The sequence below is a fragment of the Jaculus jaculus genome, chromosome 4 (genome assembly GCF_020740685.1).
Source record: "Jaculus jaculus isolate mJacJac1 chromosome 4, mJacJac1.mat.Y.cur, whole genome shotgun sequence".
NCBI lineage: Eukaryota > Metazoa > Chordata > Mammalia > Rodentia > Dipodidae > Jaculus > Jaculus jaculus.
The window spans coordinates 77442694-77467697 of record NC_059105.1 but is presented as its reverse complement, the minus strand read 5'-3'; the positions used below and the strand labels follow the sequence as shown (position 1 = coordinate 77467697).

General features: G+C 36.8%; 1 protein-coding gene across 4 annotated transcripts in view; it reads right to left on the bottom strand.

Moving 5' to 3' along the window:
* Positions 1-25004, bottom strand: part of LOC101615398 (fibroblast activation protein alpha) — a 74928-nt gene that overhangs the window by 24826 nt on the left and 25098 nt on the right. For 3 of the 4 annotated variants that reach the window (XM_045148008.1, XM_045148010.1, XR_006636832.1), the window contains 11 exons: positions 23602-23674; positions 22813-22933; positions 21668-21822; positions 19922-20025; positions 17427-17562; positions 15833-15877; positions 10676-10780; positions 10507-10577; positions 6588-6641; positions 4595-4719; positions 153-200 (listed from right to left, as the gene is read on the bottom strand). In XM_045148008.1, coding sequence (XP_045003943.1) covers positions 153-200; positions 4595-4719; positions 6588-6641; positions 10507-10577; positions 10676-10780; positions 15833-15877; positions 17427-17562; positions 19922-20025; positions 21668-21822; positions 22813-22933; positions 23602-23674 — 1037 coding nt within the window. The remainder of the gene's footprint in view (positions 1-152; positions 201-4594; positions 4720-6587; positions 6642-10506; positions 10578-10675; positions 10781-15832; positions 15878-17426; positions 17563-19921; positions 20026-21667; positions 21823-22812; positions 22934-23601; positions 23675-25004) is intronic. The other variant, XM_045148009.1, reaches the window with a different exon arrangement.

Sequence of the window (25004 nt, the reverse complement as noted above, 5' to 3'; positions counted from 1 at the left end):
TGACTCAAAAGATGACAAAGATCTGTGAAATAATAAACTGTGGTAATGACATTTCATCATGATTACTATTGTCTATGTATGCCAACTGTCCTGCCCTCTGCAGTGGAGCAAAACAGACAATTCAGGACGTCTTTAGATGCAAAAGAGAGTACCTTGATCAGTGCGGCCATCGTGAAGGGTGGAAATGGGGAGTCCAGGGCCTGGATGCAAGATGAAAAGTATGTAGTTATTGTTAATATAATTTGTCACTTTCAACAAGGATGGCTGGTTGTATTCATGATTATTGTCAAGCATAAGTAAATTTTAAAATTCTGAAGTGAACTGTTCCCATAGAAAAGTAAACATTACCTTTTTAAGTTACACTTAAACCACATATAAGATCAGAGCCCAAGAAAGGAAGAGATGTGAGCGGAGCATTACCTGTAGCTATAACAAGAGTGACCCTGAATAGCTGAGTACTAGTTCCACACACAGTACTCAGAAATGGTAAATGGCCTTCTGGGAAGATGTCATTCTGCACTGGACTACATGTGTCCATTTACTTGTGTCTTTATTACTAAAAATCTTTTATCAGCATCCAGATTACACTTTTGATCTGCCTTTTAATTTAATATTCAGTTTATTTTAAATGAAAAAAAGACATCTTTTTTTCCATGTAATTACTACATATAAAAGGACAAATGGATAAAGAATTTATTTCCTTTTCAAATGTGCTGTTTAGGCAGAGCATAGTGGTGCACACCTTTAATCCCAGCACTCAGGAGGCAGAGGTAGGAGGATCGCCATGTGTTCAAGGCCACCCTGAGACAACATAATTAATTCCAGGTCAGCCTGGACCAGAGTGAAACCCTACCTTGAAAAACGAAAACAAAAACAAACAAACAAAAAGTGATGCTTAGGTATTGTTTCATGGGAAATAAACACAGAAGAAAGTCTGTGGCCTAGAAGTTCATGGGAGGAGGAAGATTGGTGTTGAGATCCATTCCTGTGGGGTTAACAGAGGACTGGGAGGACAAGGCAAGGAGGCAGATTTCAAAGCTGTCACAAAGGGATTCATCCCACCACCACCCCCCCCCCGGATCCAGATGATCTACATAATTGACCCAATGGGGCAATAGACCAGATTTTTATCCCCCAGCATACAGCACAGTCATTGGATGTCATTTTGTACTAGAGCAATCTCAAGAGATAGGAGCTCAGATGCAAACTGTCAGCGTCCAATACTCTGAGCAAATCCGTTTTAAAGATGGTGGTAAGTTCAAGGCCACCCTAAGACTACATAGTAATTCCTAAGTCAGCCTGGTCTAGAACAAAACCCTACCTTGTAAAATCATCAAAAAAAAAAAAAGGAAAAATATGGTGGTTCTGGGGCTGGAGATATGGCCTAGCAGTTAAGGTACTTGCCTGCAAAGCCTAAGGACCCACGTTCAACTCCCCAGAACCCGCATAAGCCAGACATACAAGGTGATGCGTGAGCACAAGGTCACGAATGCACACAAAGGTGGTGCTCATATATGGAATTTGATTGCAATAGCTAGAGGCCCTGGCGAGCCAATTTTCTACCTCCCCCCACCTCTCGTAAATAAATAAATAAATAATAAAAACAAATAAATAAAGAAAGATGGTTCTGGCTGACTTACCACCATGCACTCTATATTCCAATTTTCAGCTTTTCTGTATAAAAACTAGTCATTTTAACATCTATAAACAAACACTATCACTGATCTATAGAATAAAATAATGCTTGAAATGCATTTTTAAAACAATATTTACTCAGGCACTTAATGAACTCAACACAGGTGGAAGTTGGGTCAATGCTCTGGTGATTTCAGATATCCCCTTCTAGTTAGAGGGACCCCCATGAGAGAAGTGTCCTTGGCCCCGAGCAAAGCAGAGAAGGGGCTTTTCTGACAAGTTCTGAGAAGACCTGGGTAGGAATAGTGCCTTCTGGCTTGCTCCTGGCAGCTTTCTGCCTGCAGAAAACATGCTGTAGATTTATTCCTCAGAGCTGTAAGTGTGACAGTGCCAAACCCATGGGGGAAATCCTGTAACTGTACAATTGTACCCATATTTGTGCAACTGAAATTCTGGGGTGCAATGTTAAAAAGACACACCTCAGTCTCATTTACCAACTAGTCTTTATAAATAATAGCAACTATTTTTGACTTATTGCTTGACACTTCAGTCTAACATGGGAATGTAGAAAAGGGATATTATTTGGTGTTCTCAAATGTTAACAGTGTTTCTGTGCAATCTTAGAGGGCTAGAGAATGGAACTGCAGAGTCTCATTTGAGTCAGTGCTTCTTCAAAGTCATTAAAAAGGACACACATGCATATTGCATTTAATGTAAGACTGTAAAGAAACAAGACCCGGAAGTAAATCCCTAGGCTTTAACCTATTAAAATTTTCATGGGGTGCTTTACCAATAATGAATGAATGACTGCTCTTGACCTAGTAGCCTGAGGATGTGGCCCTAGAGGTGCAATCATCAATGCTTAAGGCTTTGCTCTTATTCTATCAGTGCTACCAATATGATTATACCTGCATTAATCCTGTTCTCCAGGGTTTAGCAGCCCTTTGGAAAGTCTGAAGTTACATAATGAAGCGTTACTCTTAGCCTACAGGGAAAGATTTCAAGGTTTTTCCTATGATGGTGCAGTGACTCATTTTACTGGAGCTTCAAAAACACCAGACGATGTGATGCTTCCCACACAGTATATTTTTTGCTAAATGGGAAATTACCATACTGCCGAGGAAGAGTGAGTGGTAGAAAAGTCAGGCGATTCAAGTTCTAGAAAGGACTCCTCCACCAACTTTTGATGAGAGCTTAGTCTGTGGTTCCTTATCTCCTTAGTGGACACTTAAGCTCAAGTAGATATTAGGAAGACATGATGACATAAAAGATGGTGGAGAACCCCCCCCCCCAAGAGGTGACTGTGCTATTTGTATTTGGGGTTACTGTTGTAAATCCATGTGTGTTAATGTACTGCCACGGATGTCTTTATCAGTGAATGCCACAGCATGAAGCAAGGTTTTTGGTAGGCTTTTTAAAAGACAACAAAGCCTTTTTATGCTCCCTACTTCCTAGGTGTTTTTCTCCAAACACCTAATGCCTGCAATGTAGTTGGCATTCAGCTTAGCCATGAATACCATGATTAAAAGAAATCAGCCAGTGCTTTTTAGACAAGTAAGAAAAACAGATGTTGCTGTATGGTTAGTTCAGTGATGCTATGGCATGTAAGCTTTTGATACATGTCACATAAATATAGAGCTTAGGTTGAAAAATGTTGCATATACTTTGAAAGGGACATTTACCATTTACCTTTAAATGCCATCATCACAATCAGCACATACAGTCAAGAACGACAATCTCTTGACATTTCAAAGATGCCACTGACCAAACATTTTATGGGAGTGTTATTTCAAACTGACATCTTGTGTCATCTTGAAGGAAGCATTTGGGCTTAAACGCGTATTCATATATACATAATCCAATGGACTGTGACTACAGGTTCTAGAGTCAAGATGAAGGTAAGGGGTAAGATATGGTGGCCTTCATTCTGATTCTTTTTATGGGAAACCCACAGAAGGCCTCTGCAGCTGAGTAGTGCCCCAGTTGGTAAAAGCTTCAACTTGTTCTCTAAGTCATCTACCTTCTCATGGGAAGTTGATGCCAAAACAGGAGGTGACCTGCTTTTCATAATACCTCCTGCCAAATGCTATATTCCCTCACTTAAAATTGGGATTAACTAGGGTGAGGAGACAAAGATTGGAGAATGGGAGATTTTCCAATTTAGTTTTCCATATCCTCATGATGACTGCTAAAACCTCAGTACACTGCATTGATCTGGAGTGTTATTTTTGCCTGTTTTGTTTCTTGTCAATATCGAAGATAACATATTGTGAATAATATAATTTATTTAGAGAGCAATTATTCATGAAATGTATACATGGCCTTAACCAGAAAATATTCTATATGTTTTATTACGTATAGTTCTCTTTCCATACTTGAATGATTTATTAAAAAATATTTCCCAATTTTAAAAAGGACATGTTTAATGACTAAAGTTCACTTTTTGTATTTTTGTTGAAACTAGACTTGGAATAATGATGGTCTTCCTTGTGCAAACATCAGCTTTCTAGGCCATTGTTCTCTCTAGGTATAAAGTTTGACATTTCCCCAGCAAGTGAGGGACATGTTGAAGAACCGTTTTATCAGAGAAAAACACATCTTTCCATGATAATGCTCCAGGGATAACAGCTGGTAGGTTGTGTCTGCATGCAGCTTCATGGTGCTGTGGAGCATACTGGCTAAAAGCACAAGATTCAGAAGCACTAGACTCCCACGCTATTTCCCACTGATGCTTATCAGTGGTGCATACCTTTCACAAGCTACTGAGGTGCTCCAAACGCAAACAAGTTAGGCTAATTTCTTCCTGTCCTCTTTTTTATTTTACCCTTAGGCATTAAATATGAAACTTACATATAACCAGTACTCCAAAACCTGTAGCTAAGAACTAATCATATAGGAGTGACAGGTTGATGACAATGGCCATGGAGCTGGCAATGCTCATGTGACGTCCGTCACCTACCATAACAGATGAGTGCATAGTACTTGGCGTAGTCGCTGAAACTCGCTGTGTAATATTGGCACCTTTCTTTCCTTAGATGGCAAGTAACACACTTCTTGCTCGGGGGATAGCTTCCAATGCTAATTCTAGAGGGAAATGAAAATAAAACTAAGCTGAAATTTTGAGATTGTATTTATCAAAATGTACTACTCCATGTAAAGTGACTAATTTACATATTGACATCAAACCCACTCTATTTTTCTGTTGCCAATATCATTTAAAGTAAAGGGGAATCACAGTGTTTTGATGTAGCTTGATTTTTGATCCATTTTTGCCTGAAGAGGCACAAGCTTTGAGGGAGAAGCCCTCTGCGGTTTTCCCAAAGTGGGAGAAATATCTAACACTTGTGATGCGAGTGAGGTAGTTACTTTCCATAATGATTAATCTCTTGGGAAGTGATTGGGAATCCATAGCTCTTCATCTTCCTGCCTTTCTTTTTTTTCTATCCCACATCAAAACACACAAGGAAAATCTGGCAGTATCACCAAAAAAGGGGTCCCTGTTCTTTTCTATATCTGGAAAGGGAATTTGTAATAAGCAAATTGGAAATAAGAAGCCACAGTTCCATGTGCCTGCTGTGCTTTTCATTCCCTTCCTCAAGAAATTCAGGCTCCTGGGAGCTCATTCTGGACGTGCTGCCTTCTCCTACCCCATTCCCTGCACCTTCCACAATGCCCTGAGCTCTCTCAAGCAGAGCCTGAGTCTTAAATAGGCTGATTAGTTTCCACAGATAATGGACTTCTGGGTCTTTTGTCAAACTCAGAATTAGAATCTCTATTCAGGGACAATGGGTGCTGTTACATCAGGCAGCAGGCTGTATCAGAACCTTGCTGTGCTTCCAGAGTGACCTGTTGCCATGTCCCAGGTCCTGAGGCTGAAGCTGCCTGAGCTTGCCTTAAGTATGGCAGAATGTGTCTGGAGAGAAGTCTGGCTCCCAAATGGGAAGCAAGAGTGGGATCCCAGGAAGGAGCAGAATATGACAGAGGGGACATGTCTTCATTCTCGCTTACAGTTAGTTTCCATGCTCATTTTTATGAGAGGTCTTGGAAATAAAAGGTGGGGAGTTACAAGTAAGGGCTTAGAGGTCAGCCCATCCAAGCTCAGATCCCCACCTCTCCTGTTACTGCCGTCTTCTGGAGTTGTGGGAATTAAACAAAATGATATATACAAATCAGATAAGAAGGTGCTTGGCATCCAGTAGGCTACTAGTACCTGGGAACTGTTGCTTCTATTTCTACATCCAGAAAGGAGTGCTTCCCAATCACCAAAAGGATAATATAATGGAACTTAAATGCTAATAACTAATATTGGAATTGAGCTGCATATGCCAAGTGAGTCAGTGGAGAAAACTACATGTCTGGGAAATAAAAACAATGCTTGGCACAGAGTATATACTCAACAAATGTGCATTCAGTAAACAAATGCCCCTAATTACCTTTAAACCTTTTGAGGTATTTAGCACAATATGCATGGTATTTTGTATTTACATTAACATTAGTATTTTCTTGTTTTTCTTCATGAAACCATGTTTAATTGGCTTATGCTTAGGCAGAATATAATTTTTATACTGATGTAGTGTACACAATGCATCATTCTTGGAACATTTCACCTTGATTCATTAATGGATTTTATTGCATTTCACACTTTTAAAAGTATTGCACGCCGGGCGTGGTGGCGCATGCCTTTAATCTCAACACTTGCGAGGCAGAGGTAGGAGGATTGCCATGAGTTTGAGGCCACCCTGAGACCCCACAGTGATTCCAGGTCAGCCTGGGCTAGAGTGAGACCTTACCTCAAAAAAAAAAACCAAACAAACAAACAAGTAAGTATTCCACAAGCAATCAAATATATGACATATTTTATTCAAAAATCTATGTATTAGATATATGTGTATGTATCTAACGAACTACATTTATCTCTAAATCCATACCCACAATGCATTGACATATATTACCTGTAGATATTTCTTCTGCCAGGGTAATCTTCAAATTCATTGCTAGAATAAAACCTGAAAATATAGTCAGAAACCAAATGTAGATTAAATGAGTTAAATCCACTGGCACCAATATTAAAGTTATAAAAAATATGGGCAAACATTTATTTAACAAAACTAATAATTAACACTTAAGTATACAAATCATTGCTGTGAATAATTGAATTTTGGACATTTAATGTGACTTGGAAATCATTAGAGAAAAGTGAAATTATGCTGAATACTCTTTTACTTTCAATATATTGTATTCTGATATATTAGGATGCATGCAAAATAAATTATTATTTTAAATTAATATTATATGTCTCCTTTTCCCCTGATTAATAACTTTGCTGACCTTTTAGTACCATAGCATTCAATTTTATCTATGATTATGAGAACATTTAGATTTTGTTTTATAAGCCCTGATAATTTTGCTGTAAGTCAGAGGCACTCATCCAAATTGGGATAGCACACACCTGAGGGCATGTTAACTCACTTGAATGCAAAACAAATCACAGGAGAACCTCCTTGCTTCTTTAGTGTCCTGGTGCTGATTCTATCCTGGCTTAATATAGCTATGAAGTGGGAAATCCAGTTCAGTGGCATGATTTTCATTCCTCTGTGAATTCATCTGTATATCACAAAGTTACTGCTATTTTTTTTTTTTCAGGAAGATCATAATAGAGTGTGAAAGTTTGGAATAAACAAGGTTTGGCTTAATTCACAGGAGGGTTGATCAGTCCAAGTCATCTTTGTCCATAGTGTAATAGAAACTTTCTTAGCCCCAAAGAAAATGGAAAGGCAACGGAATGCAATGCATTTTTAGTACTGAATTTATATTCTAAACCTGCATGTGTCTAGTTTGTTTATGTCTTTACTACTGCCACAGGACTCCAGTCATCACTTACCCTTCCTTTCCCACATCCTCCCCAACAACCTGTGAATAAACTGCTCAGTCTCTCTTCCCAAGGGCCCCCAGCAGCTTGCCTAGGCTGTCATCTGTTGCCATCAGCTCTAACACTACGGCCCAGCCCACTTTCCCACTTGTCTCTCCCTTTCTTCACAGACAGGAATTTGTCAGTTTTCTTCCACTTCCATCTCAATCATCTGCCCTTTCTTCTCATTGACTTATCAAGTAAGCCTCGAATTTTTCCTATGTTCCACAGAACTAAGTGCTAAGAACATACCTTAAAGGCGGCATAATTTTGTTTTCCCAGTCTGTACTTAATTGTCATCATTCCAGCTCTGGCTTCTGTCACCCCAGAACACTATTATGACCACAGTAGGATTTTCTTGTCTTGAGTTATTTTTTTTTTTTTTTACTACTCCTGAAATTTATCTCCCATCTGGTTTTAGCTTACTACACTTTACTCTAATGATTTTAATGGATGCATCATATAATATTCAAACCCCTTTGTTTCTCATTCAGATGGTTCCAAATTAGCAGTAGGTATCTGATATGTGCCTAGTATATTGAACTAATGATCCTACTCTTGTGGTCCTCAAATTCCAGTTAATGGCAGCCAATGAGATTGTGAACAATGAAGGTGTCCTTCTGATTTACACAGCATTAAAGTGACAGACAAAAAAAATGAATACTGGGCTGGAGGGATGGCTTAGCAGTTAAGGCATTGCCTGCAAAGCCAAAGACCCAGGTTCAATTCCCTAGGACTCACATTAGCCAGATGCACAAGGGGGCGCAAGTGTTTGGAGTTTGCAGTGGCTAGAGGCCCTGATGTGCCCATTCTCTCTCTCTCTCTCTCTCTCTCTCTCTCTCTGAAATAAATAAATAAAAATGAAATATAAAAAATGAATACTTGGGCTGGAGAGATGGCTTAGCGGTTAAGCACTTGCCTGGTGTATTAATCAGTATTCTCTGGAGTAACAGAACTGCTAGAATGAGAGATTACAATCTTTAAGCCTGGGCTAGCTGACCTGCGCTGGGGCAACAAGAAGAATGTAGACTCTTTTGAAGGGGCCTGAGTGCTCACGGGGTGTCCTGTTCTTCAAACTCTGCTTTATTTCCCCCTGGATTAACAAATTTGTATCCTACCTGGTATCGTGGAGATTAAGACATTCTGGAAAGAGTGTCATTGAGTTTGCAACATGATCTTGTGTTTTGGAAATGGCCACGGGCAATGTGAAGCAGGTTTGCTGGATGCCTGCATGGAGACCACATGGAGCCATGAGGATGAACCATGGCTTGCAGTGGAGACCCAGTGGAGATGCCAGGACCACGAGATGGCTGCTAAGGAGCTGCCAGCCCCGATGAAGTTTTCCAGGACTGTAAGTAGCCTAGCTGGAGGGACAGAATTGGAATGCCAGAGACTTGTTGCTGGTTAGAATTATCAGACTTGGAGATTTCTCACTGGCAAGAATTGTTGGGACTTGAAGCTACAGAGTTTGATGTTTTCCCTGGTTGTTTTAAATCTTATATTGGTTGAATGTTTTTTTGCTATGCCCAATGTCATCTTTTGCAGTGTGAATACTTATTCTGTGACATTATGGGCTTTTTGAGGTTATTTTTTTGGTATTATGGCTCAGTTAAAAGACCTTGGACTATGGGGATGTTTGAACATCATGGGGATTGATAAAAACTATGGGGACTTTTAAAGTCTGACTGAAAGCATTATATTTTACATCATGTATGGATATTAGTTTATGGGGGCCAGGGGCAGAATGTGGTGGTTTGATTCAGGTGTCCGCCATAAACTTAGGTGTTCTGAATGCTAGGTTCACAGCTGATGGATATTTGGGAATTAATGCCTCCTGGAGGGAGTGTATTGTTGGGGGTGGGCTTATGTGTGTTATAGCCAGTTTCCACTTGCCAGTGTTTGGCACACTCTCCTGTTGCTGTTGTCCACCTTAATGTTGTCCACGGGGTGATGTCCACCCTCTGCTCATGCCATCATTTTCCCCTGCCATCGTGGAGCTTCCCCTCAAGCCTGTAAGCCAAAATAAATCTCTTTTTCTCAGAAGCTGCTCTTGGTTGGGTGATTTCAACAGCAATGCGAACCAGACTACAACAACTGTGAAGCCTATGGACCCAGTTTGAGGCTCTATTCCCTAGGACCCATGTTAACCAGGTGCACAAGGGGGCGCACACATCTGGAGTTCATTTCCAGTGGCTGAGGCCCTGGAACACCATTCTCACTCCTTCTGCCTCTTTGTCGCTCTGTCTGTCATTCTCAAATAAATAAATAAAAATAAACAATTTTTAAATGAATACTTATTAGAGAAATTTTTATCACAAATGACTCTTTCAGGATGGTTTGTTGAAGAAGTACATTGGATGGACTGAAAAGGATAAAAAACAGCTAAAGAACTCTGTGGAGGGAAACAAGAAGAGTCTTAGATTTAATATGCTTTAGATCTAAATCCTCATCTTCCACTAAGTAGCCTTTAATCAAGTTCATTACATGTTCTGCACATGAGTTTTCTTATCTGCAAACTTGAGGAAATCATTTCTACTTCACTATATTTGGTAGACAGAAATGCTTCAATAATTGAAAGCTGTTACAAATGATAACATCAATTACAAAAATCTCCATATCTGTGTGCTACTTTCCATGGATTTTAGGAACTTGCTCACTGCTTCAAGTGTTAAAGAATAAGTTTGCATTTAGAATCAATTTTTAGTTTAATTTTTAAAATATTTTTCTTAAAAAAATTGTCAAGTGTTAGAAATGACTGCTTACTAGGTATTCTTTCCAAAAAGAAATCATGTTGACTGTCTTTTATATTAATTAAATTACAGCTGTCTGATCCAAACCCTAGAGAGGCAAAGATGATTGTTCAAGAATTAGCTGAAGGAAATGGTGCCGGCCATCATTTGTACGTCCATCAGTTGGTGCCAATTAAAACCTGAATGGCACATCATGCTGCATGCAATACTTACAGTGAATCCTGTGTTACTCTGAATATATTTATGGCCTCCCACTTGCCACTTGTAATTTGAATAGCATTTTCCTATAAAAAGACAAACATTATGTTGTGTGAAGCTGAGCGTTATTTGAGCAACCTCAAGTGAATGATCTTTGAGGAGATAAATTTTGGAAGGAACGTACCACAGTGTCTTTGATATAGTGAATATGTTTGTAGCCATCCTTGTCGCTAAATATTTTGTAGTATGAAATGGCATCATAGCTAAAAACTGGTGTTGAAACAAAGAACTGAAAGAAATTAAGAAGAGAGGTTATGCTCAAAAGACCAGCTAAACTAAAGTCACAGGATTTTCTTAATGCCATGTATGGTCATGTTTATAGGAATCTGTGTGGATTGTCTCCTGTCACCAATCACATACATCTGAAATTCCAGCTCTTCAGCTTTTGCAATGCTTCTAACAGGCACTTGAGTACTTTGTCTATTGCTTGATGCTATTGCATACCCCTACTACTCCTTCTTTCACAATGTTTAACTTGAGTAAATCTCTATATTTTGTGATAATGTGATTTGAAAAAGTTAAGTGAATAACAAATGAACGTTGATAGTAACTGAATCAGACTTTAAAATGACTCTCATTAAAACTTACAGCACTTTTAATTCTTGATTCATTGAATGACAAGTACTTAATGTTAGTGATTCAGTGAAGACATTTAATGACTAGAATGTCATATCCTGCTAGCTATAAATTTTAATAGTAGAGAGGCTTGTGTGCTGGAGAGAACAACATGACCTGCAATTAGGGTGCGGGGGGGGGGGAGCTTTACTCCAGAGATAAGGAAACAGAGCTGACCTCATTAGCTGAGTTTGACCAATTCAACATTCCCTGAAGGGTACTTGCAGAGAACCACCAACTGCTTAGGGAGGTCTAGACACTGCTGTGAGCCTTGCAACAGAACAAGCAATAATTTGAGATCTTAAATGGTATGGACAACTTAAGTTCTGTAAATGGCCTCATACCAAATTTCCACCAACATTTCTTGTTGGACAAGCGTAACACCTTTATAAAAAAAATTACACTGGTACAAAGTTCCTTTACATAACATAGAGTAGATAATTCCAGTAATTCCTTAAAACAGATGTCTTTATCTGATTTCAGTCTACATTACAATATACTAAGATGTTTAGCTATTTTATGACTGAGGAAAACAAGAAATAATAACATCCCAGTATCTTTAAGCTGGAAACTTCTGATCTGATCTGAGACCGATTTTTGAGGCGGGAGAGAGTGGGGAAAATCACTACAAGTTTCTTTAATGATGGCTTTAATGGCCGCATGCGGATGTGATCTGATACTAGGTGCCGTTAACTGTGATTGTGAATATGTGACTTATTTAATGTATCTGTAGTGAACTAAATAATGTTCTTTGAAATGCATTCCACCTGTATTGAACTTTTTTGCATGTATATATGTATGTAGTATGTGTGTGTGTAGGAACACATGTGGAGGCCAGAGGTCAATGGCATGTATCTTCTTGTTATTTTGAGTAGGGGCTTTCACTGAGCCTGAAGCTTACAGAATCAGTTAGGCTAGCTAGTCAGCTAGCAGCAGTGATTCTTCTGGATCCCCCTCCTAAGGACTGGAATTTTATGCCATTGTGTCTAGCTTTTTACATGGTTGCTGGGGATCCAAAGCGATTTACTGACTGCAGCTCCCAAGCCCCTGAATGGAACCTTTAGAGATAAAATTAAGATTAAATTTGGAAGATGTGATTAAACTATATTATGGTTGACCTGAAATCCAATGAGTATAGCTCTAAGAAGAGACAGGACACAAAGCTCAATGACAGTCACAGAAAAGGAAACTACATGAAAGCAGAAATAGCTATACACCAAGGGCCACCAAGGATAGAAGGTGGAAGAAGCAAGGCATGACTCATTCCCTGTAGCCTTCAGAGGGAAACCAGCCCTGAAAGAACCCTGGCTCTAGCCATCTATCCTTCAGGAAAATAAGAGAATAAAGTTCTGTGTTTGGCCGCCAAGTTTGTGTAATTTATTACAGCAGCCCCTGAAAATTAATACAGTCTTATGCCATGGAAATAAACCATAGGTCATTAGTCTCAGGTTATCTCCAGGCATTGAGTTTTATATAATGAAATTCTACTTACTCCTGGAAGCTATAACATACTGTAATAAATAGCTGAGTTCCAGCCAATCTCAGGCAGCCAACTCATCATGGCTGGATACATGGTCAAATACAACAGGCTCGGAGCTGTAGCCAATCAGATGAGTTCTCTGCTTTACTTTGGTGGTGTTTGCACTTCTGAAGTTGAGCTCTGTGAACAACTTCTGGTTATGAGAGCTGTCTGATTCCCAAATTATTCTTTGCTCAAAACCCTCTAGTAAATGTAATTTGTCTGGAGTTTGTCTTTAAATAAATCTTTAACAAAATGTTAAATTATTTTTTACCAAAATGGAAAATCCTCCTTATAGGATTCATTGCCATTATTAACGATAAGATCAACCTAGGTAGGATTTTTCATAGAAGACCAATGATTTTGATTGAAATTAAAAGTCCAAAGGCTTAAGAATAGGAAATTGATTTTCAACTTGGTAGGTGGAATTTCATTAGTAAAAGTATTCGACAATTTTGTAATTTCAGAATAAAGTTTTGTCTTCATCCCAATTATTACATAATTGCATACAAGTGCCCTCTTTCCAACATTCTCTCAGACCCTGGTGTGAGAACTGTAACTGTTTTGCATTGTCTTAGTCATTGAAATGGAACCTGAATCACAGAATATTTTAAGGTAAAACTTTAGTGAAAAATTATTCTCCACACACCTTAATGAGTTGTTTATGAGACATTAAAAAGATTTTGTTCTGTAGTAATGCATAAATTTTTTTATTGAAAATAAAAAAAATAATAGGACAGAGTGATATTGGGCCAGGCAAACAGGAAGACTCTCAGCTAAGCAAAGGCTGTTATCTGTTCCCTATCAACTGCACATATTGAAGACAGCTGCTTTAGATGGTCAGGTTACTTGGGGGAGGTCAAGAGAGTGTGAAATATTTCCGCTCTTATGCTTCCAGAGCTAGGCCCATAATGCATCCTGAGTTAAGTGCTTCTTGTAGCACATTGCACCTGGACCTGGATAAGTACACACAACTAGCTTGACCTCAGTTCTAACAAGGGCCATGCCCAGTTTCCTTTATCATGCTTAAATTTTTCTGGCAAGTTATTCATCTCCATGTGAAGTGCAAAGCCATTTAAAATAACTTACTGTGAAAGGACAATTATTATTTACCACAGTGTCATATCTTACTATCCTTGTTAAATGACATGACTGATTCCTAACTGGAGCTAACATTTAGTTAAAAGTACAGACTTTCAAACATCAAGTACAAAGTTTACTTACTTATTTAATTACTTATTTTGAAACAAGGGGTTTAGCTAACAGATCAAAGGAGGCCTGGTGCATTGCTTAACTAGTTTAGTATAGTGTGGTCATGACTGTGTGGTCTGAGAAATAGGCTGTCAGAGCTTGTTCTCCACTTTTTAAGAGTCAAGACTAGATTCCTTTTTATTATCTGATCTTTACAATAAATTACAAGAGGTCATTTATTTAGAATTGTTATTACTTTTCTGACCAAATATCAAAGAATTGGTTAGGTTACTTACCCCATATTAAAAGTTAGAATATCAATGCTAGAAGAAAGAAAATCCAGAGTAAAGTTCCTAGGAAATCTATTTGCTATTTCTATGTATACAAATGACAGCTATGTTTTTGTCAGCAAATAATTTAAGGTGTGTGAGTGTGTGTGTGTAGTTTTGGTGATCCATTTAGGGCCTCACATATTCTAGATTATACCCTTAACCCTAATCTCACCTTTCTAATTCACAGATCATCCCCCAATTTCTTTTAGTTTAAATTTCTTTGATAAATTATGAAAGAACCACTTGTTTAAATTGATTTTTAAATTTATTCTATGATTACCATACATAATTGCTATAAAGAATCAGTAAATACTCACTGAAGAAGGGGTGGAGATATAGGTCCAGGCAGACCACTTGCCTAGAAGATGTGAGGCTATAGGCTTGATCCCCAGTATCCACCAATCCCCACATTTCCTGAACAAATGCCTGAAGTATATACTCTTATATAAGGTATCTCTGGTTATTTTCATAGCTACTAGTTTGATTACAGGTCAAAAGAAGCTATCCAACATTTTATGACCACCTAAAGTTGTTACCTGTTTCAAAAGCCACACCAGAACATACAGGGCAGGTATGAGAAGATGTGAACTTACTCCAGAAAGTTAACCCAGGAATTTGAAAATTTCTCTTCTGGAATTTAGAAACTTTACTATTAGATAGATTTAAAGACACCAAAATTATCACATACATTTCCCTTGTTGATTAATGTGTCTAAATCTCAGCTAAGCTGCTTCCCTCAGCTCAAATCTTGCTGAACTCAGTTATTGTTTGTGATAAGTGGCACTCAATACCCACATATTCTCCATTTTATTTTGATTTCTTTGGTAGAAAATGGGATATGATTGATTTCTGTGAAATATTATTTTTACAATAAGAATCCTCTTATATAACTGAATAACCCTACCCTAAGCTTACAGACAAAAGTAACACAAATTATAATAAAACACAAGTCCCTATTTGTACTTATAAACTGTAATAACCATGACGTTATCAAATTCAGTTAAGTTTAGATTAAATTTAATATGGTATGTTGCTTTCTAGTAATAAGGATCATCAATGTAAACTCTTTTCCTGGATTCAAATGACAGAATTATTAAACTGATCTTAGATAACTCAAATGAGTTATGTGTTGAAATATGTTGTATATATATATATATATATATATATATATATATATTGGTTTTTCGAGGTAGGGTCTCATACTAGTCCAGTCCAGGCTGACCTGGAATTCACTATGTAGTCTCAGGGTGGCCTCAAACTCACGGCGATCCTCCTACCTCTGCCTCCCAGGTGCTGGGATTAAAGGCATGCACCACCACGCCCGGCTGTGTATTGTATATTTTTAGAAGTAAATATTAGGAGTTGCTTGACAAGCTTGAGGTTGAGGCATGAAGAATATTTATTTTCAATAGACTTTTAAAAATATAGGCATTTAAACAGTCTGGCAACAATTCACTCTAAGTCACTACATTTGTGTTTTCTTTTTTACCTTGAGTATTTTATTTTAAAAGAATGCTACCAATTTGGGTATACTGCAATTTGGGTATACTGCAAAGAGCCCTTTGATAAGCTGCAAATCTGTTGGTATAATTAAAAACATAAGGAAAAGATAGCAAAATCATACTCCACCAGCCCATCCTGTTCTGCTTTCTTCTATATGCTCCTGGGTCTAAAAAACAAAAGGTCATATAAATAATAACAAAAACATATTTTAGAATATTTCATGTGGGCATTGAAAGCTAGCTGTCCTGCCTGAGCAAGATGTCCTATTGCTGCTTATCTACTCAAATCTTGAGTTTCAGAAGACTTTTCACTGCATTAACCCACTAAATTATTGTAATTTGCTACAGCAGTTCATTTACCTTGAAAAAACAGAATAACATGGAAAGTAGACTATCTAGGTAAGAGTAAGAGCTAGAAAAGAATAGTCAAACAAAGAGACGTACATACTTCTCTTATGAGAGGTTGATTCTTGTAAATGGTATAGAATAATGAGTTTTTTGGTTTTTTTTTTTAAAGCAATTTGGGTTTTCTCCTCTAGGGATAGGCCAGTCCCTCAAAAAGAACAAATTAGACAAGACTTGAAAGAAATTAGCAAATCTTTTTCAATTAATTACTTTCAACTATAAAGATAAATTAATTTTAGTCTCCTTTTCATAAAGTAAGAATAATATGTAAGATTTTTGATCCTCAGACTACAAATTTCTTAAGAAGCTTCACCAATCTAATACAGGTTAACTGTTACCATTTTTTGTCTCTTGTGGTTGTGATTCCCAACAGGATAATATATTGATAGATCACTGCCCCTTAAATATTTGGGTATTAAAAACAGAAAACCATACTTGTCATGATTATGGCTGTTGGAAAAGTTAAAACTGTTGTACTCAAATCTGAAAATACAGCCCATATTTTATCTTACTATTTTGATCCAGAGGTTGTTTAGAAATCTTTGTTACTTAGTTGTGATATCTTAAATGCAATTATTGTTCTAGCTATAATTTATTCTATACTTCATTGAAGGAGTACCTTATGTTCTGACCATTTAGGTGAAAGTGGTCTCAGATTTTGATAAATTGGGATCTCAGATTCCAAGTTCATCAAAGCTTGTAAATGTCAAGTTTTATTAGGTAAAACTTTTCTGGCTGGGCATGGTGCCACATACCTGTTAGGAGGCCAAGGTAGGAGGATCACCCCAGGCTAGAGCAAGACCTAACCTCAAAAAACCTAAAAGTAACAGGAAAAACTTGTTTCTACCAGATTAAATCCATTTGTTTTGCTTTGCATATCAAAATGTACATAAGATAAAAAGGTTTTAGGGTTGGAGTGATGACTTAATGCTTATGGCATTTGCCTGCCAAGCCTAATGATCCAAGTTCAGTTCCCCAGTACCTACATGAAGCCAGTTGAACAAAGTGGCTCATACATCTGGAGTTCATTTGCAGTGGCATGCCAATTCTCTCCTCTCTCTTTCTCTCTCTTTCTCCCTCATCTCTCTCCTCATTTTCTCTCTCTCAGTGTCACATTGTCCAAGTCTTTCTCTCTATTCAACTCCAAAGTAAAAGTCATTTTAAAATAAGTGATAGATGTTGCCTATTGGAGCAATCACAAATTAAATACAGCAAGTCTGGCTTTAAACTATATAATGTTAGCTATAGGTAAGAGTCTACTGCTTGGTTATCAGTTTCAGAAATTTGTGTCAGTTGTTTAATACACTTTACCTTTGGACAGTCCCATGCATGCCAGTCTTCTCTGAAATCACAAATAGACAAGACTGAGACATTCTGCACTCGTTTTAGCCACTGCAAACAGACTCGTTCATCAGTTACCCATGTGAGCCAGCTGAAGTAATAGTCACTACAAATAAATGCAACAGACAGACTTAACCACCAGCTCATTACCACATGTAAATAATTCCTTAATTTAAGTTTTCCAAAATAGATGTTTTGTTATTATGCAATACTTATTCAGTATATAATGAAGACAGTTTTTCTCTGGAGAGAGTTGAAACAGATCTGTTGATTAAAAAATAAGAGCTTATTTATCAAATGAAATAGCTTCACACTTGAGTTTTCTCTTCATTTTTTCAAAATTAAAAGATAGGGCAAAGCTTCTGATCTATCTAAAAGTGATAAAACATTAAATTTGATGTTTTGTACTAGAAAGTTCAAATTTCACTGTGTAATTAGTACAGTGATTAGTGGAGAGAGAGAGAGATGGGCAGAGAGAGAGAGAGGGAGAAAACTAAGTACAGTGAAAAGACCATCTTTGTCTCCAGGTGTGTGTTTGTAGGAAGCCACATATGAGCTGTCATCATGGTCAAGTGTTGAAATTTGTGTTCATATAATATTCAGATGATGTTAACAGCTTCAGTAGTGTTTGTTATACACTTAGATGGCAGTAAATGGCAGCAGCAATGATTGCTTGTCTGAGGTTTTGTATAGAGAATCACAAAACTTTTGAGTCTTCCTCAGAGCTAGATAGTATCCGGGGCTCAAATCTTGGCGTTGTATCTTTTCAGTTGTGTAATCTCATGGCCATTGTTTAACTGTTACGTGTCTCTGTTTCTATATAAAACACCTTTAATCCCAGCACTTGGGAGGCAGAGATAGGAGGATCGTCATGAGTTTGAGGCCACCCTGAGTCTACATAGTGAATTCCAGGTCAGCCTGGGCCAGAGTGAGACCCTTCCTCAAAAAACAAAAAAACAAACAAACAAAAAAACTGAAATGATAATGTATCTGATTTTAAATCTGAAAAGAGGAACCCAATGTTCAAAGCACTTATGAAACTATTTCTGTCACACAGAAAATGTTCAAATGTGTGAGATGTACTGTTACCACTGTTATTGTCATATTGTACAGATATCCAAGCGATCCTCTTGACTTGTGCTATTTCCATTATCCCACTTGTCCCCTAAGCAGAATATCGGGTTTTACTTGCCACTTAAGGAAAATAACAAAATTTTCTTTGTAATCATTCAAATTTCCATGAACTACATTATGGAGAGCAATAGCAAATAATTTGAATGATTAAATGCAGACAGATTATGTAAGAGTGGATTCACCTTGGAAAAACCAGCAGAAGCTTCTGATGTTCTTTTTTAAAAAAGATTATGAGCAATCATTTGGCTCTCAGTGATTTTTCTTTGTATGGTAGCAGAAGACCCAAGCCCTGTCTACTGGGCACTGGAAGGTGGCAAGAAGACATCAGTTAAGGCTCAAGGAGCCCTTGCCTTTGTAAGTTTCAACAGGAAAGAAAACATAGGATTGACCTGGGGCTGGAAGGGTGCTATTATCAAGGCTAATCACACAAACATACCTAATGCATCATTCTGCCCTGCCTGTCTATAGAGGACTCCTACACAGGTAATTCCACAGCTAATAGCTAAAACCAAATCTCATGAGGCAATACTAATATTCAGAGAGAGTTGGCTTATCTTTTCCTGTTTATAATCCACATATATCCATTGACCTTGGCTTGTGGGAAAGTAGACCAGACTTAAAAGGAGCCACACTGACGAAATGTGTATATTTATTGCCTCAAATGGAACCCATGTGTACTTCTATTCATCTAAGAAAAAAAATCTCAGATGAAAAGTCTTAGATTCATCACTGTGGTCACTTATGTATGCATAAAAGGATTACTTAAGATAGTATAAGAAATTTATTTGTGACATTTAACTTTTGTGTGTATGTATATGCGTGTGCATGCTCATGTATGTGTGAGTGCATATATGTGTGTGAACATATGTGTGCATGTGTGTATGGAGGCCAGAAGACAACCTTGGGTATTGCTTTTCAGGAAAGCTATTCACTTGTTTTATTTATTTATTTATTTATTTATTTATTTATTTATTTATTTATTTATTTGAGGCAGGGTCTCGCTTGGCATATGACTAACCAATTAGCTTAGACTGTTTGGCCGGTAAGCCCCAAACATCTTCTTGTCTCTGTCTCCCCAGTTCCAGGCATACACTACCACTCTGGAAAATTTTGTGTGGGTTCTGAGGATTGAACTCAGGTCCTCATGTTTGTGAGACAAGCACATTGCCAACTGAGTTATGGCACTAACCCTGATTTGTATAAATTTTGCAAGTTAATGTTCTTTTTATATGCACATCATAAACTCACATGAAAAGAAATATAAAAGAACTCTATGAAATTTCAGAAGGTTTAAATTTGCTTTAAAATGTGAGGGATATGAGATTACTTACCTTGAAGCTATCATTGATGGAACTGGCACTTCTATGGGGCCCACATGCTGAGGGTATATGGTATCAACAATAAAGATGCGAACAACAGGGTTCTTAGCTCCAGCCTTAAGCAGAAACAAATAACTTGGTAACATTCCATTCACCATCAGTATATTAAAGATACTTTAGAAAAGTAGGCATATGTTAATAAGCTGGTCAAGTATACTGCAATTGAAGATACTCTGTTTATATGGTGACCAGGGCCTTCATTTCAAATTTACTTGGAGAATAATTATAAATGTTGTTTTAACCATCATAAAGACATAAACATATCTCAAGTGCTTAATAAGGGTCCTTTAATTTATAGGATGAAATATTGGGGATAGGAAAGTACAGTTCTATTTTCTGATTTTGAAGGCAGATCTTCATTGTTGCTAGAATAGTAATAATTAGAACCATACCTCCCTGTGCCCAGGAAAGCAGAGAGAATATTGGTTTGAGAGGAGTAGAAGACAGAATCAAATGAAATTAACCTTTTACTCTTGCCACACAATTTGGATTTGAACAATTAGCAGAATGCTTATTCTCCTGGTTACTGGCATTATCTCTACTACCATACCAAAGGAAAGAAAAGGCTTTACTTCCAAATAATTGTCCATGGACTTTATACATTTCTTGTTTGGTATGTCCTGTGTTGCTATATGCTTAAACTTTATGTGACGATATATCTCATGCCTAGACAGTGGCTTAGAGCTCCTGTACTTTCTTACAGAAATAATTTTACAGTTATAATAAAATTTAAACCCACAAAGTTTAGGTGGACAGTGTTTAATGACTCATAGCTACTTGAATTCACCTAAAAGGTGTTTTGTATCTTAAGTTCCCCCAGGTTTAGTTGGAAAATCTTTGTTGCCTTGGAATTTTCTCCATCTAATGCTACAGGTTTTAGAAATTCTACTTCTATCTCTGGAGCCCTTTGGGATTGCAGGACAATTCACTTTTAAAATGCCACATCCAGATAGTGATTCACTGAGATCATTCATGCCACATGCTAAAAAGCATTGCATTTCTTGGGCAATAGATTAATTTATGCTTTAATCTTCCTTCACATTTCTTGTTGAAGTTAAAATTAGGACATATTACTTATTCATTGTTGACTTATCCATTCTGTTTCACATTCAGTTTTCATTTCTGTAGATTTGGGACTTAATGAAAAGTATGTGCAATGTTTACTTTAGTTTCTGTAAGGAAGAAACTGAGGTTCTTAAACTTTGTTTACCTTGTACAGCCACAAAAGAACATAGCTTGTGCCTGATTCTGACAGGAACATCAAATACAAAATGTGAATTTCCCATTCTGGTTTAAATTTACATGAGAATTCAATAGGGAATTATGGAACAGAACTTTATCCTGAATTTGGAGCATGATATATATATATATATATATATATATATATATATATATATATATATATATATATATATATGTAATTATAACTAAGTTAAGCTTGTTTTTCCTCCATGATCTAGACCATATGCTTTTCAAAAATTCTGTAATGGTTTTTGCAAAGACTACTTCATCCAACAAAACCAGATGTCCAAAGCAACAGATGTCCACATAAACAATAGAGCACAGTATAAGGTTTACTTTTGGGTGCACGAGGACAAGGAGCTCTCCAAACCAGTGCCTCCCATCTCTGTTCAGGGTAATGACTGTCCACTTTGATATCAGGGAATTGAAGGCGTCTGCTAAAAGTACTCAGCTTACCTTTGGGTATGGAATATTTATTGTTCTAGGATACTGTTCATCACCATAATAGGAATAAGCAATAATTGGAATATCTGAATCATTAAATTCTGCATATGCCAAATATTTTCCATTAGGAGACCACCAGAGAGCATATTTTGTGGCAAGCATTTCTTCTGAAAAAATAAGTATTAGCATATTAATTACTGTTATATATAAATATATATATATATATATATATATATATATATATATATATATATAAAGTATCTTAAAATCATTGTCAACCCTTGTAAGCTATATTTCTTGACTTAACTAATTTCTTTAATGTAGATAGGGCATATGCCTTACTTTTGTTATTAAAATATATTCTGAAGTAAGATGAACAGAGTGACATTGCACTCCATACCAAACATCAATTAGTCTCTCTGGCTCACGATGTTAATCAGAAATGCACTATATAAAATAAATAAATAACACACCAGCAATAATTAATTTTTCCTTCAGGCAGTTTTTGTTTTTATATAGTAACCTAAAATTGCCCCAACAGGCTATACTATAAAATTATGCAGATGAGATAGGTTACTAAATAAACTCCAAAATAGACAAAACAGGCCCTGATTGTACTGCAGTGTAACAAAGCCATTGAAAGTTTGATTTCCTACCTGCAAACAAAAAATTAAAATCCTGGGGGAATATATATATATATGTAGAGAATATATATATGTGCGTGTGTGTAATTAAGACCTGTATCCTGCAAGATCAAGAAAGAATGAAGACACAATTCAAAAGAGTATCAAACACTGAGAACATATTTTCACAAAGTTACATGGAAAGTTGTTTAGTTTGGGTGAGGGGGAACAAAGAGAAGGATATATTTCCTTAGAAAAACAAACATTGGAAAGTGCATTAACTCTGTACCTAAGGGTCATATACTTCCTGGAATATCGATTGCTAATGTACTTTATACCAATACTTATGAATATAAATTCTGCAAGTCTTTTCATTTAGAAGAAGCACATACTGTTCATAACCTAATAACAGCTTTCAGAAGTGTAGCCACTTATTGAAACAAAATAGCACTCATCCTAATATTACTGAATGTATGAAATTATTTTCACTTATATGCCTGTAAAGGCAACACCAGAAAAAAAAATACAGCTTACCTTCATAAACCCAGTCTGGGATTCCATTAAATATTTTATTCTCTCTTCCATTGTATGTTATTTGATAAGGTGGATCTCCTGGTCTTTGTTTCAAATAAATATTGTTTTGATAGACATATGCCTAGAAATGGTGTTAAATTGGTCAATGAGAGGAAATTCCTACCAACTACAATAAAAGGTATATTTTATATTCACCTGCTGTGTCTAAAATAGGATGATAATTCAGTCCCAAAGAAAATTTACAATCAAAATATTTTAACAGATCAAAAAACATAAGAAAACTATATTAACAACAACTTTGGTTTTTAAAATCTGTATCAAATAACCAATAAAGCTTACTACTATATTAGGTATTTTATTATCTAAATAATTATACATATTGACAGGCAGTCAAATAAATCTCTGAATATTAATAGCTAGCCAGATCTAATCTTTATTTAGAGTCCTTAAATAAGAGCTTGGACAAAATTTCATGTTGTCTGAAGCTAGTCTGGGAAACTTGTGAAAACCATATTTTTCCTGAGTTTTCTGGCACAGCGCATTCTGGCTGAGTATAAGGATAAAGTTTCTGACTGCGATATTTAAAGAAGTCTATCCATGAGCTGGAGATTTTGCGGAATTCTCAAACGGGTTTCAATTTATCCAAACTCTTCCCGTTTTTAACCACTGAAATAGTCATGAATGTATTTTTTTTTTTTTCTTTCAGGAAGGGAAATTTAACAAAGGCCAAAATCAAATGGCTCCTCTTTTATTTAAATGATCAAACACTTCTATAATTTAAACACTTACTAATTTACTCCCAACAGGAGACCAGCATAAATATTGAATTGGCCGAGGAAGCTCATACCCTCTTAAAAATTCTCTAGAAGGAAAAAAAAGAAAGAAAAGAGAAGAAAAGGAAAGAAACACAACAACCCTTGCTGTTCAATGTGAAAAAAAATCTGCATAAACAAAAAAGTAAACAAACCATTAAAATAAGGAACAATTCTGAGAAATATCCCTGCTTCCACAAAGCTAAAAGAAGGAATTCATGAATGTGATTGTTGTATAGTGGTTGCCATTTTTTTCCACTAGTTACTTAAAAGTCATTTACTATTTCTGCCTCAGTCCTTAATAGGGAAGTAAATGCATAATAGATTTACAGACCATCCCTAGATATTATCTAGTAGAATCCCTTCATTTTATAAAAGATAATTTTCAGGATTACAGGTATGACAATGACTTTTAAAGAGAACATTGATAGTTTTTGGAAAGACCCCAAATTAAACTCCAGTCATTTAACCCCTAAGACTGTAAAATTTGCACACACCAGACTAAGATGGTCTCTGCAGTGCCTTCCAGCACTGAAATTCTATAATTGTGCTGAAGTTTAATATGTGCTCTTCCACATTCTCATTCACAACCCCCATTTCTGTGAATGCATATGAATTTCAAATTTTTGAAAATAAGATGCCATTTGACAATCTCCACAGGGATCCGACTTGAAATCAGAAAAGGAAAGGAACATCTGATCTCAAGTTAAACTGAAAAACAGATCGTGTGCTGGGCAGTGTGCCTTAAGCTTGCAAAGTTCTCCACCCAGGGGGAAATTTCAAATATTCTATTGGCCAAGAATCTCACTTGGGTATTTTGAGTCACTATGCAAGTTCTCCATTGTGCGATTTGATGGTGGAACCTGTACAGTTCTTCAGCAAGTACACATTAAATATTTACATTAAAGAATCATAAGATGCTGTACTTAAGATTTGACTTATCCTTTTGAGGATTATATTAAGTTTAATTAATACTGGTTTTGCAGGACAAAAAGAAGGAACACTAACCTCCAAAGTTTAGTTTGAGGATACTCAAGACAAACCCTCTTCCATCTCCTAAGACAATCTTTTCACCCTGACCCTAACATTTCTGTCCTTTCTACCTTCCCTAACTTTGGCATGCCTGAATTTCCACAAAGATCTGTAATACACTTGCTCTTGACTGAATTTGGTAGATCATACAGCCGAATATTTAACAACCAATGAGAAAATGTGGCATAGAAGGATAGAAGTGATGTCCTTGGAGGAAGGTGCTGTAGTGGGAATTCTGGCCGCCAGAGGGCAGCAAATAAGCCCCAGACCTATGGTAGGTCAGGGGAAAGGAGTGAAGGTAATGTTCCAGAAGACATTCTTCACCTGCTTTCCAATTCTGTTTCAAAT